This window comes from Aspergillus niger (genome assembly GCF_000002855.4).
Source record: "Aspergillus niger supercontig An05".
Taxonomy (NCBI): Eukaryota; Fungi; Ascomycota; class Eurotiomycetes; order Eurotiales; family Aspergillaceae; genus Aspergillus; species Aspergillus niger.
The window spans coordinates 131,347-150,569 of record NT_166521.1 but is presented as its reverse complement, the minus strand read 5'-3'; the positions used below and the strand labels follow the sequence as shown (position 1 = coordinate 150,569).

General features: G+C 53.6%; 4 protein-coding genes across 4 annotated transcripts; 1 reads left to right on the top strand and 3 right to left on the bottom strand.

The window, feature by feature from the left end:
* Positions 1-145: 145 nt before the first annotated feature.
* Positions 146-8,236, bottom strand: An05g00530 (uncharacterized protein; the record flags this gene model as incomplete). The annotated part of the gene is made up of 7 exons (XM_059747854.1): positions 146-703; positions 757-1,328; positions 1,386-5,210; positions 5,267-5,461; positions 5,517-6,201; positions 6,265-8,129; positions 8,167-8,236. 7 exons carry the CDS (start codon positions 8,234-8,236, stop codon positions 146-148), a joined length of 7,770 nt encoding a protein of 2,589 aa, XP_059600741.1.
* A 686-nt stretch (positions 8,237-8,922) lies between these two features.
* Positions 8,923-11,964, top strand: An05g00520 (uncharacterized protein; the record flags this gene model as incomplete). Its single annotated transcript, XM_059747853.1, has 4 exons — positions 8,923-9,712; positions 9,747-10,407; positions 10,460-11,353; positions 11,400-11,964. 4 exons carry the CDS (start codon positions 8,923-8,925, stop codon positions 11,962-11,964), a joined length of 2,910 nt encoding a protein of 969 aa, XP_059600740.1.
* A 2,160-nt stretch (positions 11,965-14,124) lies between these two features.
* Positions 14,125-16,275, bottom strand: An05g00510 (uncharacterized protein; the record flags this gene model as incomplete). Its single annotated transcript, XM_001390589.1, has 1 exon — positions 14,125-16,275. The coding sequence occupies one exon, from the start codon at positions 16,273-16,275 to the stop codon at positions 14,125-14,127; it is 2,151 nt and encodes a 716-aa protein (XP_001390626.1).
* A 1,050-nt stretch (positions 16,276-17,325) lies between these two features.
* Positions 17,326-18,983, bottom strand: An05g00500 (uncharacterized protein; the record flags this gene model as incomplete). The annotated part of the gene is made up of 2 exons (XM_001390588.3): positions 17,326-18,809; positions 18,878-18,983. The coding sequence occupies 2 exons, from the start codon at positions 18,981-18,983 to the stop codon at positions 17,326-17,328; spliced, it is 1,590 nt and encodes a 529-aa protein (XP_001390625.1).
* Between the last annotated feature and the right edge of the window lie 240 nt (positions 18,984-19,223).

Below are 19,223 nucleotides of genomic sequence, written 5' to 3'. Positions count from 1 at the left end.
CATGCTTTTCTTTTCATCGTTGGAAGTTGGACACACAATATCACCCCAACTCTTTCACCCACATCAACAGAAGGGTATAGATAGTAGCAGATAAGAGAGCTAGTAGATCTAAATCATCTCAGTGTCTAGCCCACCTCGACACCACTTACTCATCCCCAAACGACCCATCCCCGAGATCAACCTTTCCAATGCTCCACAATTCCCTTTCATCCTCTACCTCATCATTGGACAATCCCAGCCCTCCTTGTCCACCTTCCGCTTCCTTGCGCTCGCGGGCCTGGGCGGCAAGACGGAGCGCGACACGCTTGAAGTAGTCCGACATGCTCCGCTTGGGTCCCGGTGGCAGCGCAGCTCCGGGTCCGTTCATGTACTTCTCGAACACTGCGCCTTCGGACTCCTCCACAGAGAAGATCGCCAGGAATGCTGCCTCAGCCGCCAGCTTGACAGGAATGACCACGTCGCGAACGCTGGCGAAGATAGGTGGCGCCAAGAGGGCCAGATGAGGCCGAGCCAACTCGGGGTGAAGCCGGCTGACCGTGCGCATCACCACCAGAGACAACCGCCGCGTATCAGACGGCGTACCGGGCTGAATGCAAGGCGCCAAGGCCTCGAAAATGGCCTTGTTGTCTTCGAAGTTGCGGTGTTCATCCTCGATCAGAAGGTACTTTCCGGCAGCGAGGACGCTGTTGTCGGAAATAAAGGGCTACTTAGGATTAGCATCACTTCTCGAAAAAGAACCCAAACATAAGTACTTACATCCTTGTTCGTGACACCCTGGCAGATCAGAGCCTGAGTCTCCGCGGAGAAGTGCTCCGTCAAGGACGACGGAGACTCAACCAGCAGGGCGTTGAGACCCAGAATCGATGCGTGAGAAGGTGTGGCCGTGAGGACCCGGTTCTTGATCAGCGGGCCAGCAGTGGCGGCCGGGAGGACCTTCACCAGTGCACCAAGCAACTTCGCGTTTGTAATAGCGACAGCATCCGTTTGGTCACTGGCATCGTCGTCAATAAGAGCGAGAATGGCGTTCTTCGACGCCTCGCTCATGTTAGCGCCGGCCTTGCCCACCACCTCTTGAAGTGCCTTCATCATTGCGTTTCTCACACCGACATCTTCCGTCTTGGTACCCGTGATAAGCTCCGCAATGAGAGGGTCAACACGGGGTGTCAGGGTGATCAGGATACCAAGACCCTTGGCGGCCCTGTTACGCAGAGTCTCGCTGGATGCATCAGCCAAACCACGCGCGAAGGTTCGTTGCAGCTGTGGCAAGAACGGCTTGACAGCGAGGGGTATCTTCTCCAGAAGCTTGTTGAGGGTCAAGAAGATAGCGCCTAGTGTAGTCGATTAGTATAATATAATTTTAAGTGAAATTATAGAAAGCAGCTTACATTTAATATCCACCGATCGCTCGGACACAACACGAATGAGGGGACCAGTGATCTGGGTCACGAACAGCTTCAGAGAGTCTGCGCCAGTGCGATCGATGATGTCGCCGATGGCGAGAGCTGCCTGCGTACGCTGCTCGACGCTGCCGTTCAGAAGACCTTGCAAGAAGATAGGCAGAATGGCTGTGATACCCTTGGGCAAGCTGAAGCCAGGAAGGTTGGCACCCGGAACTCCAACACTCCGCAAGGTCTGGCGAGTGGAAATGGTAAGGACTTCCATTTCTTCTTTGCGCAGATGCTTCGTGAGTCCACTGAGAGCCGTCCACGCGGCCTTGATGACATCCTTGTCTCTGTCATCGAAGGAGATGAGCAGGACACGGATTAGATCCTGGTGGTACCTGGAGTAGTCGATCTCCGCATTTGAGAAGAAATTGTTGAGATGAATAGCCGCGGTAGCACGACGATGATGGTCATCGTGCTTCATCAGAGTTATCATGACGTTCATCATGACATTCAAGCCATCGTACTCATCCACCGAAACCAGGATCGTGTCAAAGGCACTGCCAAGTTCTTCGCGGTGAGCCTCGTCCTTAGTAGACACAATCTCGTCCACCAAAGAGTTGAGGATTGTAGGCAGTTTGCGGGTCATGGCAGAGCCGGCGACTTCGGCCAGGGAAGCAAGAGCCTTAGCGTTGAAGGTGGAAATGGGAGACGTGAGGAGTGTCGGGATAAGGTTGGGGAGGATGATGTTCGCGCGGGTCTGCTCCGTGAGGAGAGTCAACAGTGCCGACAACGCCTGCTCTGCATCCTCGTTGTTTCTCAGAAGAAGCAAGAGATGAGGCAGGACCTGGTCCACTGCCTTCTTGCCCAAGATCTGTTGCAGGGCGTCGAAAGCCTCGGCTGCAGCCTCGCGGACATCCTCGTCATTGTCAACGAGGGCCACCCGAACAGTCGAGATAAGAACCTTCTCGTAATCCTCAAGGGCCTCGGCGGAGGCGGAAGTAATGAGTTCTCTCAAAGCAATGCAGATACCTTGCTTGACATCCACGTCGGGCGAAGTCTGGAGACCTTCCTCGAGAGAGGGAAGCAGAGCAGAGAGAACCGACTCGCCAGCCTTCTTGATAAGGTCTCCAAGCGCGTTGCTAGCAATGACCTTATGCTCCATGTTGGAGGAACCGAGACGGCGAATAATGAGTTGAGACAGAGTCGGAACCATATCCTTAAGCGTCTTAGGAGAAGCAACAAGTGACTTCCAGACAGCCATAGCAGCGGTCTTGACCATACCCGAAGTATCGCAGCGGCAGATGAACAGTGCCGACAAGACCTTGTCCCTTCTCTCCTCTCCAAGAACCTCCAGCAGCGACTGCCCAGCCTGAGCCGCTTCTTCCTCTTCCTCCTCTGCATCAGTCTTGGCTGTGATACCGGTGAGACTGAAAAGAAGATCGCCAACCAGCTCGACGGAGCTCAATCTGATGCGGTAATTGTCATCCGCAAGACCGCGCTCAAGCTCTGGCAGAAGGAGATCAATGGCCTTGGAGGAGAAGTTCTTGACAAGCAAGCGACCCGCCTTGAGAGAGGTCTCACGAATAGATTCGACGTCGTCAGCCAAACCGGCAAGGATAGGGGGAATGATTTTGCTGAGATAGGCGGCGAAACTGTTTCCGAAGCAGGCGGGAAGGAAGATAAAGAGCGTCATGAAACCTTCGCGAACAGAGGCCTTGGAACTGGACACATTCTGTAAGATAGTAGGCAGCGTCTCCTCGAGTCTGGTTGTACCCAGACCTGCCAGAACCTCCGAAAGAGCTTGAGCAGATCCCAGTCTGTCGCCGGCTCCGGTATCCGACTTGAGCGTAGACATAAGGTTGGGAATGAGGTCTGGAAGAGCGTCCTCTCCAAGCTTTTCGATAAGGGAACCGAGAGCCTTGGAAGCGGTCGCACGAGTAGTCGGCACAGGGTCGACAATAGCCAGTTGCAAGCCGGAAACAATGATTGGCAGATGGGATGTGAGGTCCTTGCGCTCTGTAAGGTGAGCCAAGCTGCCAATGATCTGGGCAGATTTACGTTTCGTGTTCGACCTGTCGCCAAGACCACGCTCAAGAATGCGAACAACAAGAGCCAAGGACGGCGCATCCAGATAGTGGACGAAGGACACCTTGATGAGGGCATCCAGGGCCTCATCGGTGTACTTGGTGGGGTCGCTGAGCGCCTTCAGAAGTACATTGACCAAGCTCTTGACTTCAGGGTTGCTGATGACTTCACCGAATCGCTGAAGACTGCGGTTTGCAGCATTGCGCACTTCTTTGTGGGTATCATTGAGGACCACAGTGAGCGGAGGGATGATGTCCGGAAGGCTTGCGGCGAGTTGCTGGGGATCAAGGTAGGCCATCGCTCCCAGGAGATCACAGGCTCCCTTCTGACTGCGCCATTGTGTGTCATCAAGACCATCGAGAAGGGTGGGAAGGATTTGCTTGACACCATACGAGCTGAGATTCGAGAAGCAAGCCTTTGCTGCATCAAGGCAGGCAGCACGGACGTCAGGGTTGACATCACCGAAACCGGCCAGAAGCTGGGGAACAATCTGGATAACATATGGCTCGAAGGTCCGTCCCAAGATGGCGGCAAACAGCTCATATGCCAACAGTGCACCTTGTCTCTGATGGGGTTCCTTCTTGTTCTCAGTGGCATCACGCAGATGGGACATGACTTGGAACTCTCGTAGGGTGACCACACCCCTACCACTGACGATACCAGCAAGTCCATAAGCCGCGCCACGCTGTGTAGCATATTTCTTGGACTGCAGCAGCTGATCCAGCATTTCTTGGACGTACTCACCACTCTGAGGGCGCGAGAGGCGGATCAGAGGCGGCAGACATCCCGAAACGGCAGACTGCACACTTTCCGAAGGAGTAGGGAGAGTATCCAGTAGTCTCTTGATGACTGTCTGCAGACGCGGATCGTCCGCTTTGAGATGCTGGGCCAAGGATCCATACAAGACAACAACAGCCTCGTTCAGAAGATCAGAGGTCTCACTTCCTTTGTCGGAGGTCTCCAAAGTTGTCTCCAAGAGCTTCATCAATTCCTCGACCTTCTGTTGCCCACGGGCAGCAATGACAGATCTGCCACTCTCGGCCATCTGTGCGCGGACGGCGGGACTCTTGTCGATAAGAGGACCTCTTTCAATCAAGAACCGGAGGAAGGAGACGATCTGCTCGCCTTCAAAAAGATTTGTCATAGCTCCAAAAGTGAGGGCGATACCGCTGCGTAGCTCCCAATGGTCCGTGACATCCATCTTCTTGGGCATACCGTAGCTATCTTTCTCGGGCACCTTAGGCTGAATCTCAATCGTGTATTTGGACTGCAATTCGGAAATGATCTGGTCAAACATCGAAGGGTTCACCTCAACGGCATGAGCCAACGCGCGAGCGCCAGCACCACGAAGCTGTGCATCTTTTGAGGAGAGGTAGGGGATGATCTTCGCATAAGAGGACTCGTCGACTTCCAGGGCGTTTTCTTCCCAAATGTTCTCGGCAATCTCAGCATTCTCCTCCACGTGGTCATGGCATTCTAGCCAGATGTGTTCAGAGAAGTCGAGGTCCGTCAGGTCAATCTCAGCTTCAATGACCTGCAACACCGAGGTACGTACAGACACATCCGTAACAATTGTGCCCTTGAGAAGAACGTCCAGCTCATCCTTGGTGATATTGGGGGAGATGCACCTGCAAACATCGAACAGGGTATCCTTGATAAGCTTGTAGTGTTGAGTGTACTTCTGCATCGATGCAAGCAAGATCTTCAGGACTTCAACACGAGGAAGACGTTCGTCGGCAACTAATTAACCATGTATTAGCCTTGAGACACATTCCTTCAATTGTTGGGTAACTCACAAGAGCCCGAATGGAAGGACAAGACTTCCAAGGCAAGGAGGACTTGCTCGCCCTCTTCGTCCCCTTTTTGTTCATCGACTCCGTTCTTGCTGAGTACCAAGAAGATCAAGGGTAGAACGTAGGCCAGAGATGTGCTCTCGAAAGGACGTTGCTCGGAAGCAAAACGCAAGCGATAGAGGATTCTCGTCACGAGCTCTGCCGATCAGTTAGTGTAAGCTTCCCACATAGCCAGAACATCAAAATAACATACGTCCAAGTGCCTCTGCTTCCATTTGCGGAGGCAGATAGCTCTTGCCAATGGCTCGAAGCGTTGCAATACCCACGAAAGGCCGCAACGGCCCGAGACGTGAGGACAACTTCTCAGCACACTTGACGTACGCTTTGGATACAACATCACCAGCGTACAGGCCCGCACCGGCTTCGGTCAAAGAGAGCAAGGAGCTCACGGCAGGGTTGATCCAGCCGTCCGCGTCGATGGCAGGCCCGTCCGCGAGACCCTGGATGATTCCACATCCCCTTTCGATCTTCTTGATCACCTGGAGGACTTCCTCGCGGATCTTGGACTCCTTGGCAAGTTGGGCCTTGACCTTGGACTGCTCTTCCGCAGTAAGCTTCTTCTGCTTCTGGCCCTTCTTATCAGCCAACTGTGACCGTAGTTCCTCCTCCCACTTCAGGATGTCGTAGTCTTTAGTGTTCTTATCAAAGTTCGACTGCTTCGACTTCGTGCTGAGCACGTCGACGAACATGGTTCCCTCTGGTGTACGGGCGATAGCGACATCGGTTGCCGTGAATTGGGACAGCCGCGAAGTATCTAGGTCGTCTTGGATCTGGCCAACCAGTCGGGGAACCATAGCATCAGGTGCTACGAATGCCAACTCACCCGCAGCACTCCAGATTGCGGCATCGATTTGGGGGATCTTCGACTGAATAGGGTCCTGAGAAAGTATTAGTTCTGGACTTTCTGAGTTGCGTTTGAGAAGTATAGGCACACGACATACCTCATGCAGACGAGTCAGCTGCTCCATGCACTTTTCGGGAAATTCGCGCACAAGGTTACCGGGGTCAATGCCGGTCCTTAAGCAAGACGAAATCCAGGATGCGTTGGGAATAAGCTCGGGACGACACAGGATCAGCAGCTCAACGAGTTGGTCTTTCAGAGAAGCTGTGACGTGGTCTACTTCCTGCACACTAGAAGCAGGAGGGCACAGAGCCTTTACAACGAGATGGAGAAACCTTTCGCTTTCTGGTCCTGCAGAGACCGAGGCAGATTCTTTCTCGCCAGTTCTAAAGGAAAGTATCCAGGACCACAGAGCACTTGTAACCGTCCGGCCCATACCTGCCACATCCTTCAAATGAATCTCTGACAACGTCCGAGCAGCTCCATCCCGGAAACTGGTGTGAAGACCAGGGGCGGCGATATTATAGATGAATGCCTGGGCCCACGCGGTCTTGGCTGCATCCTCAGCCTTTTCGAACTTCGAACCGGTAGTGACCGCAGCAAGTGCGCGCACGGCCCACTGAATTTCGGTTTGGGTGACCAACTTTGAGTAGGCCTTAGGATTCAGGAGGAAAGACGGCTTCGGGCTGAACACCATTGACTGAGCTACGGTTTCCTCCCATGCAGACTTGTCGAAGCTCTGCAGTGAGGAAGAGCGATCCAGAAGGGCCAGGTACACATAGGCAGTTGACAGAGAGCCACCCTGAGCAGAGGGAAGAGGGTTGGCGACAACCTCATTGTACAGCTCTTTCATCTTGCTGAGAAATTTGTTCACAAGCGGCTCGACGTCAGTGCTTGCCAGCGTCGCAGGTTCGGCTTGCCACATGATCTCTCCGACATTGAGCTGCCAGAGCTTTTTGAACGGAACACGCTTATCGGAAGATCCTTTCACAATGGCGTTGATGACGTCGTCGCTGACCTTCACCTGAGTCTGGACAAGGAAAGCCAGGTGCTTGCAGAATGATTTGATTTCCTGTTCCAGAGCGGCCTCGTTGGATTCCCTGGAGAAAACAGGAACAAAGCCTTGTACCACGTCCTTCGAAAGATCGGCCGAAGGCAATATCGCAGCGACGGCTTGAGCGTACACAGCACGCTGTTCCGGATTGGTGATCTTCTGGGTCTTCAGAGGACCGACGACTTCGCTCGTGATCTTCGTGAGCAAGGCCTGATCCTTGGATTTTGCGAGCAGGGACTCGAATGAGCGAACGGCACCCTGTCTAATGGCTGGATTGTTCGACTTCATGCTTGACAACAGGTGCTTCAACAGCCGCGAATGCAAAAGCTCGGACATATCGATCTCCTCCGGCAAAGAAGCGCACAGCGAAGGCAACAAACCATTGAACACGACCTCGGGAGAGCGCAACATGGCCTTTTCGAAGGGTCGGATCAACTCGGTAGTGAGGTCATCGTAACTAAGGAAAGAGACGAAAAAGTCGCCCAATGCATCGGCGATGTGAGCCGGAGGCGCGGATCTCGCGCCAGCCAATTCCTTGACGTAGAATGAAAGGATTGCCTTCTTCTCCCCTTCCAAGATTGGCTTTTTGGCGGGAAGACGCGCGCAGACGCCGGAGATGACGCCCAGGAAAGGTGCGTTCTTCTGGCCAGTAGCCGAGTCGCTGGTCAACCGGCGGACGGATTCACGAACAGCATCCTCACCCCAAGCAGTGGAGGAAAATGCAGCGCGTAGAGCACGTCTCGTAACCCGGAGGGCAGAAGCCTTCACTGCTGGTCTCGGGTTGGAGGCCAGACAGATTTCCAGGGCCTTTGCATCGACCGCAATGGTATCCAGAACGGCAGAAAGAGGGGTCTCGGAGTCTCCTCCCAGGATCTGAAGCACCACCGAGCACCATTCCAACAATACAAGGGCTGGACCAGGCGCCAGGCCAGGTTTAGCAGCCTCAACCTGCAATTTCTGGGTGAGGTATTTCAGGTCGTCGGTCGGGACGGGTGCCTTGAGAAGCGAGCGGAGACATTGCTGAACGGCCTGCCGCGAGGGACGATCGACGTAGCGAGGGTAAGTCTTAAAGAGAAGGCCAATTATAGGCTGGTAGGTTTGAGGTTGTAAGCTAGATCCTGTTTGGTGGATAGATGGTGAGCACAAGAGCACGAGAGTATCACATTGGAAAGTGAGAGGCAGCACAGAGAGAGAGGGGCTTTGGACAGGCAGAGATTCTTCACGCACCGATTCTGTCACGGAGGTCCTGGAGAGCGCGAGTTCTGCGAGCAGTCGAACTGGAGAAGAGAACGACCTGCAGACTCCCCAGGTCCCCTGATTCCACCTGATCCCATGGAAAATCGTCCATGATAGTCTAGGTGGCCTGAAGCATGCCCGGCGTGAGGAGCAATGGGCACGAATGGGGCCGCGGATGTTGTCATAAAAGTTTTGCGGCGTTGTGGGGGAAGCTCCGCCGCCTTGCCTTCTTGCTGGGAGTCTTGTCTTTGGAGGACCCGCCAGTCTCTCCTCCATGACGAAGTATCTCGCCAATTTCTTCCATCATCAACTTAACTCAACTCTTGCCGTTTTGCTCACTCTTTCCCTGAAGATTTCACTAATGATCATAGACATCGTCTTTCTCACTTTCCATCGTTAGAGACTTCTCCTTGTCCGCCCCGGCGGGAAACCTTGCAGCCCGCCTTCCCCTCCTTCGATCTCACCACCATGCCACCTAACAACAGGAAAAAGAAGAAGCCCGCCTCCAATCCCGCTCGAGGATTTGCCACGGTTTCCGTGCCATCTAAACCCAAGCCTACTGAATCCTCAACCCCAGTCTCCACAGCAGACTCAAAGTCCGTGTCCGTATCCGAAAGCGATCGTCCAACGCCCGTCGAGGGAAAGCAACCTGCAGTAGACTCCAAAAACGAAGCCCCCTCATTACAGAACTATACTCCCGAGGAACTCGAGAAACACTTGGAGGAAGCTGAACTTCAGCTCTTGGTTGAGAAATATGCTTCCAAGTGCAGAAATGATGCCGCCCGGCAAGTCACCAAATTGGAGACCGAACGCAGAGTATTCCGGCAACAAGCTGTCTCTATAAACCTGCTGGAGTGGTTCCCCACTGAGGTTCTGCAGAATATCATGCACCTGGTCGAAACGGAGGAGCGAGAGCTCAGCCCGCTACCTGGACGGGATTCGGGAGGCCAGAAGAAAACTGTCTCGGAGGAGGAACTATATATGAGACTCTGGACATTGAAGGAAACCCTGCTTAAACTCGGCTTCCCGGAGGAGAAAGTAAACGAGGCTCTGAAGCATATGCTTCTCTACTTTTCTGGTAATTTTGCCACATCCAATAGGGAGGTGGTTTGCAACCTGGATGAGGCCCTAGACTGGCTCGCCTTGCATTGCACCCCCAAGGAGTTGCCTTCTTACATGCAGACAAATGCGCAGCAGCGCAATGAGTTGGATAGACATATCTCTTGGATAAATGGTAATCTTAGATGCCTGGTATCCCGTAAGGATTGGATGGCTAACCTGACTGACATCAGATCGTGAGCCATCACAATCCTCCACCCCGAATCTGGGCCCAGATAATAGCAAAGTGAAAAAGCCCAAAAGCCCTGTAAAGGAGCCGAGCCCTACCCTTCAGTCGAGTCCCTACGACTCGGACAGCTCCCTTGACCCTGACACACTCATCCCAAAGTATCTGGACTTGCAGACTCGTCTGTATGGCCTGCGACCGGAGCTGTTCGACCAACCCAAGAAGGGCAAGAAGGGAGGCCGTAAGCCTGCTGAAGCCGAGCAAGACCCTCAGATTGCGAGGTTGCAACGCAAAATTACCAGCATTGAAAATGATGTGCTGTTTGACCAGCATGAGGCCGAATACAAGTGGAGAGAGAAACTCGACGATCTGCGCAAAGAGGCGGCTTTTGTCCGGCGCTCACAGCCCGAAGAGAAGCCTGTTTCAGAAGAAGCTGAAGATGCAGAGCAATCGGAGGAAACGAAAGTGACACCGGAGAACGGCGCACAGCCGCTTGACAATGAAGAGGCTACGGATTTGTTAGGGGACATGTTCCAAGATGAGGAGCCTGTCCTGGAGCTCGGTGTGATAACAGAAGAGTTACAAAAGGCTTCTGTTAAGATGCGCGATTTCGGGAAATGGACTGGACTTAGCCCCCGACGAGTGCTAGAAGAAACATGCAAAGCAAGGTATGTCTCGCAGAGGAGCTGGAGATGAACGGCGACTAAGTCATCTGGGCAGGGATACGGGTTGCAAGATCACGTTCAAGGATATGTCTGCTTCGTCGCATTCGAATAGACAAGCTCTTGAAGTAAGATGGTCCAAACCTCAGGAGGTTCCCTTCCCTTTTGCCTGGGACACTACCACGCATAACTCGAACGCTTACGCGACATTCGTCTCGATGGACTCGGTGGCAACTCCAAACTCCCAGCAAGCGGAATCCTTCGTTTCGACTCTTGCTCTTTTCATCCTATTCTCACAGAACTCCAAAGAAGGCAAAGCATACCTGCGCCTTCCAGCGGTGTGGCGAGAGCTTTGGACAGAGTTTGCGAATGCGAAGAAGTTGCAGGAAGACGAAGCTGACAAGCAGACCGTCAAGGATCTGAAGAAACTTATTCAGGACAACCATGGGGCGTTTGAAGATGATGTTGTCTTGTCACATAATTTCCGGAAGCGAAACGGAACTTCTAGCAAGCCGGAATCTCCGGTACGGGGAGCCAGCGTAAAGGACAGCTCTGAGCCTGACGAGGAGTTGACTCGGATCTGGACAGAAAAGTCGTCTACGGCCTCATTCCAATACATGGCTCAGGGAAGGATGAACCTGCCCATCTGGAATTTCCGCGACGAGATTCTCAATACTCTTGACACACATCGTGCACTTATCATCTGCAGTGAAACAGGAAGCGGTAAAAGTACGCAGATACCTTCGTTTATCTTGGAGCATGAAATGAAGCAAGGCCGACCGTGCAAGATCTACGTGACCGAGCCTCGCAGGATCTCCGCTATCTCCCTTGCCCGAAGAGTGAGCGAAGAACTAGGCGAGAATAAGAACGATGTGGGAACGGCGCGCTCGCTCATTGGCTTTGCTGTCCGACTGGAAAGCAAAGTCAGCCAAGCTACGAGACTTGTGTTCGCGTATGTTCTTGCCTCTGTGAATTTGAGAACCAGCTGACCCTGGCAGGACTACCGGAGTGGTGGTGCGAATGCTTGAGCGCCCTGAAGATTTCCGCGATATCACCCATGTCGTTCTCGATGAGGTCCACGAACGTTCGATTGATAGCGACTTCCTCCTCATCGTTCTTAGGCGGTTGATGCAAAAGAGGCCCGACCTGAAGCTAATCCTCATGTCGGCCACACTCGAGGCCCAGCGCTTCTCCACTTATCTTGGCGGTGTTCCTGTACTGAACATCCCCGGTCGGACTTTCCCTGTGGAGATGAAGTTCCTAGAGGATGCGATCGAAATGACCAACTACCGGTTGCTGGAGAATGAATCCAATACGGTCGAAGAGGAGACGGATGAATTGGCGCTGGAGACGGCACAGGGTGACACTGCCGGCGGCCTGATGGCTTCGCTTGATGGATATTCTAAGCAAACCAAAGAGACCGTGGCAAACTTTGACGAATATCGCCTGGATTACCAGCTGATCAAGCGGCTGGTTGTGCAGATCGCCTCGTCGCCTGACATGACACACTACAGCAAAGCCATCCTTATCTTCATGCCCGGTAGGCGGAGATTCGCCGACTAAACGATGAGATCCTGTCGGATCCGACTTTCCAGCAGGGATGGATTGTGCATGCGCTGCACTCATCTATCGCCAGCGAAGATCAGGAGAAAGCTTTCGTGGTTCCTCCTGAAGGTATGAGAAAGATTGTGATTGCCACCAATATCGCAGAGACAGGTATCACCATCCCGGATATCACTGCGGTGATTGATGCGGGTAAAGAAAAGAGCATGAGGTTAGAATGAGAGGACCTGGCTGAGTAATAAAGTAGCTAACTTTGCCCAGGTTCGATGAACGCCGTCAGCTATCTAGGCTCGTCGAGACATTTATTTCGCGCGCCAATGCGAAGCAACGACGTGGACGAGCCGGACGTGTGCAGAATGGTATCTGCTTCCACCTGTTTACGAAGCATCGCCACGATAAGCTAGTATGTGTAGCAACCATGGCTGCAGCATTCAATACTGACCAGTTGTAGCTCGCAGAACAGCAGACGCCTGAGATGCTCCGGTTGTCTCTCCAAGATCTTGTGCTGCGTGTCAAGATCTGCAAACTGGGTGAAGTAGAACCGACGCTGCTGGAGGCGCTCGATCCGCCGTCGTCCAAGAACATCCGCCGGGCGATCGACTCGCTGAAGGAGGTGAAAGCCCTGACGAACGCAGAGAATTTAACGCCTCTGGGTCTGCAGCTGGCCAAGTTGCCGCTGGACGTTTTCCTTGGCAAGTTAATTATCCACGGCGCCTTCTTCCGCTGTTTGGATGCGGCCGTCAGCATCGCCGCCATCCTGTCCTCCAAGTCGCCATTCGTGAACACGATGGGCTCCAACACACAGAAGGACCTGGCTCGACTATCTTTCCGCAAGGGTGGGTACTTTCCATCACAGCGATTACTTGCCACTAACAATATATAGGTGATTCGGATCTGCTAACGGTATACAACGCCTATTGCGCGTGGAAGCGTGCCCGCAACACTCCAGGCGTGAGCGAATACGCCTTTTGCCGCAAGAACTTCCTCAGCTCGCAAACACTGCTCAATATCGAGGACATTAAAATGCAGCTGATCGTATCGATCGCTGACACAGGTCTATTAACCTTGGACCCATCCCAGAAAGCGCTGCTCAACCGGTACACCCTCCTCCCCTCCTCCCTACCAAAACTACTACTAACAAGTCTCAAAAATAAAGCTCCCGATCCAACAACCGGCGCAACTTCTTCACCATCCCCGAAGAATACGACTTCAACAGCGCCAACGACACAGTCGTCAACTCCGTCATCGCCTGGAGTTTCTACCCGAAACTGCTCACCCGCGACGGGAAAGGCTGGCGCAACGTCGCCAACAACCAATCCGTCACGCTGCATCCGACCTCCGTGAACAAGCAAGCCGACGCATCGGCCATAAAATGGGTGTCCTATTACCATATCATGCAAGGACGGAATAAGAACTATAATGCGTTTGAAACAACTGCTGTGGATGACTTTGCTATTGCGTTGTTGTGCGGAGAGGCTGAGTTTAAAGTACGCTGCCTCCTTTCCCCCTTACACATACACCACTACCCACCCACCTATGATCAATGCTAATGATATGAATTTATAGATGTACTCCGGAGTCATATCCATCGACTCCAACCGCATCCGATTCTCCCTGCGAGATTGGAAATCCATGCTCGCGCTGAAGACGCTGAGCGCGAGACTGCGCGAGATCCTACAGAATACGTTCCGTGAGCCGCATCGCGTGCCGTCGTATAAACAGCAGCAGTGGTTGGGTCTGTGGCAGGTGATTTTCGCTCAGGCGAGGAAGTAGTTCGCCTGTCCCTGGTTACTTGTCTATGTTTATTATGATTGGGTTCGGATTGCTTGGTTGGTATGTATGTATGATGTGTGCATTGGGTTTAGCCTTCTGGAAGATGCTTTTTTGCTTGCTCTGGACTAGACTAGGATTGGGCAATTGGGATTGAATTAGGTTTCTGGTTGGATTGGATTGAATTGAATTGGGTCGGGTCTGTATGGATGACTGAAATGCGTGTATGTATGTATAAAGGACTGGGTGATGAAAGAAGAAAAAGGCGGATGAAGCTGAATGTATATGATATGAACTCGATAGATGGATATATCTCATGAAACTCCGACACATAAATTAACAGAACTTGTTCATGGAAATGATCATCAATAAAAGAACAAGAAGAAGATTCTAACCCCAGACATCCTCCTGCCACTTCCCCCTCTTCTTCAACCCCTTACACCACTCGTTCCACTGTCCATCACCTTCATCCCACCCCTTCACCCTACACATCTCCCCCCCAACCCTCTTCTCAACCTCTCTAGCCATCCCCGCCCTTCCACAAATATACAAGTTCGCCCTTTCCTCCACCAACAATCTAACCACCTCATCCCCACACTCGACAATCTTATCCTGTACATACTGCCTCTTCATTCCCTCGTTCTCATACCTCGAAAACGCCGTCTCAATGCGCAACTTCCCTCCCAGCCCCTCCTGCAACGCATCCAGTTCCTCCTTATAGATATAATCCTCGTCCGGGCGCCGACACCCGAAGAAGAGGATCATCTGTCCCACTTCGCGGCCGATCTGCTGCAACTGGCGGCGCTCGGAGATGAATGCTCGGAACGGGGCCAGGCCCGTGCCCGCGGCGATCATGATGAGGGGTATGTTTCCGGTGCGGGGCAGTTTGAATTTACTTTTGCGGAGGTGGGTGAAGACCTTCTCGCTGTTGAGGGCGTTACTGGGCCCGTTGAGGTGGTAGGTTAGGCCGTAAGGGTGGGGGGTTGATGGGGATGAGCGGTGCTGGGATAATGCGAGGAGGTAGTTGGAGGTGATGCCGTGGATGAGTTCGTCCGGGTTCTCGGGGACTGGCGTGGTGGAGACGATGGCGGTGATGGAAGGTTTGCGGGGCGAGAGCACGCTGCTGGAGGAGATGGAGTAGTATCGAGGTTGGATGGGGGCGAGGGTTTCGACCAGGTAGGATAGGGGTAGGGCGGACCAGGCATTGTCTGGGGAGGCGAGTTGGAGGAGACGACTGAGGGTGACATGGGTGCAGTTGAGGAAGTTGGCGTAGCTGGTCTTGTCCTGGCCTAGTTGAAGGAGGTATGTCTTTGCTTCCGGGGTGGGTGCGAATTGTGCTAGACCTAGTACCGTGTCGCGGTTCACGGGAGCACAGATCTCCAGGTAGTAGCGGAAGAGGGCTGCCGCGGTCGTGGGCGTTGGGATGCGCACTTTCGTGGCCGGGTCCAGAGATTTGATGGAGATGGGCACCTCGCGGCGTGCAGTAAGGCCCAACACCTGGAGGAGACGCTCGACCTCTGCGTCGGGGTTGCTGGGCCAGATGGCGAGGTGATCACCCGTCTTGTAGGTGAACTCGGGGACGCTGGACAGGTCCATCTCCATGTGCAAGCAGTGGCGGTCTGAGACCTGGAAGAGCTCACGGGTACTGGAGATAGTCACTGGCCGCACAGGGGAGCATTGTGCAGATGCCCTACTAGCATCACGGGCATCTGGCTCGCCGTGGTTCAGATCAATAGGCTCCAGGGACTCATCTTCCTCGACGGATAGGGTGGGCAGGTACTGCATCTCACCCTCCTCGAAGCCGAGCTGGGACTTGAACATGGCAAACAGCTCGTCTTTCCAGCTAATAAAGTCCTCCTGCGTGGCGCCCTCGGCGTCATTAGCCCTACCAACGGGCATGAGAGCCTTTGCGCCTCGACCATCCAGCGCCTGAACGACCACATCCACGACGCGGTTGTAGAACTTGTAATTGCTATTCCCCAGACCAAACGCACAATACCTCACATTGGCCAGGGAGACATTCTCGGCCTTGTGAATCCAGTCCCAGAACTCAGCCGTGTTATCACTGGGGTCTCCCTCGCCATACGTAGACAGGATAAAAATCGCCAGCTTGGACTGAGGAATCTGGGCGATACTCTCCGGATCATAATCTGATAGATCAGCAGTCAGAGTACCCTGGCGGAAGCGGAGGGCGATCTCGCGCGCCAATCGATGGGCAAAGCCCTCGGATGTACCGGACTGTGATCCCCAGAAGACGACGATATTCTTGTCCGCCTCTTCGAGCTTCTGGGCAATGTTGCGGGTCTCTTGGTGGGCATTGGGACCGGCGGAACCGGCCATCTTCAGCTGGGGACGCTCATACCAGAGATAGTTATAGGGATCTGGTTGGTCCCAAAGGATGCCGCGTGACAGGTAGGTTGTGCCCGCCATGGCGAGGAGAGTCAGGGCGGCATAGTCGGCAACTCCAGTGGGAGTGAGGGCTTTGGTCAGCTCCTGCCAGAGGGCTGGCGATAGCTGCCATGGAGGCAGAGGGGAGGTCATAATGATGAGGATTAGGATGAGGTGCACTGAGCAGAACCAGTCAGTCCGTCAGTCAATCAGTCACTCTGTAGTCTGGAGATCAGTAGAAGAAGAAGAAAGAGCAGCTGCTGGATCTATAAATCGATCCATGAGAGGCCATGACACCATGATTTCCGATGAGTGAGTGAATTGGCGCCAATGACCGACACAGTGGAGGTAGCAGGGGCGGCGCAAGGACACGAGGCACGAGAGAAGCAGCAACCCGAGCAAGAAAGCAGACCCAGACGCAGATGCAGAAACAGAAGTAGAAAGAGAAATCACCGGTGCAGAATTCGGGGATGCCAAAGAAGAGAACAGGGAGAAAGAAGCGGCAATGTTCCCCGAGGGGAAAATTACCCCATTTGGGACAGGCGGCATCTTTTTCCATTTCGTCGTCAAATCCACACCAAGATTCTTGTAGTCTCTGCATGTCTTGGAATCTGGTTGTGCATTCTTTCGCCTCATCCATTGTCCAATCCCTCCAGCTCCAGTTTATCTCTACTCCCTCCGCTTTAACCCACTTTGACCTCCATCTCGGCCCCGACATACCCGATCTAGCTTCTTTTCCCCGCGTCCCTGTACTTTTCTTTCCCCCGCACTTTGCTTCCACTTCCTACCCCAGCTCGGCATTCGGGGCGTTATATCCCTTTCCCCTTTTCGACTGACTATACTGAGCTGAAAGGGATAGCTAGTATACTGCATAGCCTCCCCACAGAACGGACGCATCAGCCTCGCTCCGATGATCCCGGACCAGTCTGGCCGAACACGTTGGGGTCCCATGACGATCCCTCGTGAGACTATTTCTACGTAGCTAGACAGTTGAGATGTATGGCTAGCTCATTGTGTGTCTACCAAGGAAACCACTGAAACTACTGAAGCTACTGGGAGCTACGGACTATTCCATCCAACACCAAGGAATTAGTGCAATGTCGCTACCAATGTTTTCATCATTCATCACGAAGAAGAGAAGAAGAAGAAGAAGAAGAAAAAGTCTAGCCAGTCTAGGAACGAGAATATGAACAAAATAACCCCCTAATCGGTGGCCGGCACCTGCCGTCGCCACACCTTCACCGGCATATCTCCCAGAATCAAGTTCATCGTCTCCAGTCGCTTCAGCTCCCACCCGGGGTACGGCAGCGCAAACTCATACCGATGCACCAACGTCGCCAGGATCTTCGTCTGCTCCAAGTACGAGATGTTCCGCCCGATACAAGACCGTGCCCCCGCCGAGAACGCCACAAAGTACGGCTGCAGCGCTTTCCCTTCTTCTCCCAACCACCGCTCCGGGATGTACTGGTCCGCCTTGGGGAAGGCCCGCTCGTCGCGGTGCGCAACATACGCCGACATGCTGACCGTTGTCTTTCCCGGCACCCACTGGCCCAGGATCTCCATTCCCTCTTCCGGCGTCTCGCGCGGGAGCCCGTGCGACGTTGGCGGAAAGATCCGGAGCGATTCGTCCAGACACGCCCGGAGATACGGCAAGTGCTTCACCTTGTCGTATGGCGCAACGACCTCGTCCGCGTCCAGAACTGCGTCGATCTCTTCCCGGAGCTTAGCCAGGCACTCCGGATTCCGCAGCAGCTGGTACATCACGTTGGCGATCGCGATCGCCGTTGTCACGCTGCCTGCGTTCATCATGATGTTCACTTCCGACACCACGTCGCCCCATTCCAGGTTGTTGGCCCGTCCGTTCTTATCCTCCATCAATGCCTGGAAGAAGTCATCGAGCTTCTCTCCAGCCTCGTACCGTCGCAGGCGCTCGATGCTGCGCCGCCACACAATATTGTCCCAGTTGTCTGAGGACTTTTGCATCCGTCCGAAGAACGGGATCACGTTAACCAGCTTGTTCAGCACCGGATACCATTCGTAGTTCCAGAGAATAAGCGACTGCTTCCGGGCCGTAGGGTACAGCGCCTCTCGGAGGTGCACCGTGTACGTCGACCCATCCTTCCGCTCGGCTATACAGACATCGCTGCCCTGGTCCAAGAAGCCCAGCTTCTCCGACAGGCCGATATCTGCGATTGCATCCAGCGTGAAGTAGTTGGTCCAGGCGCGAAAATCCACCGTCAGATCCTTGGGGTCCGGCGCAACCTTGCCGGACGCCACAGCCGCAGACGGAGCGGCCGTGCACACCTTGTCAAAGTGGGCCACTACCTTCTCGACCTTGTCGCTGACCTTGTGCTCCCACGTCTCAAGGTTCTTGAGAGCGTAGGCGGATGACAGGACCTTACGCTTCCGCGCATGGTCCCCCTTATCCACCACATCAGCTAAGTGATAATGCGTGCCTGCCGTGACCACGTAGGATGGGTCCTTGATGCACTTGGTGTTATGGCCGTAGATGTCCTTAATCGCGCGCACATCGCCATAGGACAGCGTATTGGGTCCGGTACGAATCACCGGCTTCTCCTGGTGCAGCTCCTGCAGTTCTCGCGACCGGAACCCGCGGGAAGCCATGAGCATGAACGGTATAGCAGACATCCCGGAGATTGGTGTAAGGTTGGGGTATTTTCGGAGACCTGAGACACTCGTTAGTTAACATATGGGCTCCATAGATAACCTGCCATATATACGAGTATGAACATACCTTTGGGGTCTCTGATATACTGCACAAATGGCCATACCAGGAAGTAGGAGATGCCCACGATCCCGATAAAGAACGCGTAAGGGGCGATTGTGAAAAGTGACCACATGGTTGCTCCTTAAGGACGTCACGATAAAACCGTGCAAGAGAAACACAGTAGATCAATAAATTAAAGGTCAAAATGACGAACGAGGTTCAGATATCAAAGGTTCCTTGCCCCTACCAGCAAGCTCTCTAGTCCGGAGAGCAGCTACTTATAGCCTCAGGTAAACCAGGAGGAGAAGGGAATAAATGGTTAAACTAACCCATCCTCGTGAACCGCAGATACCGACCTTCCAAGCATCCCATC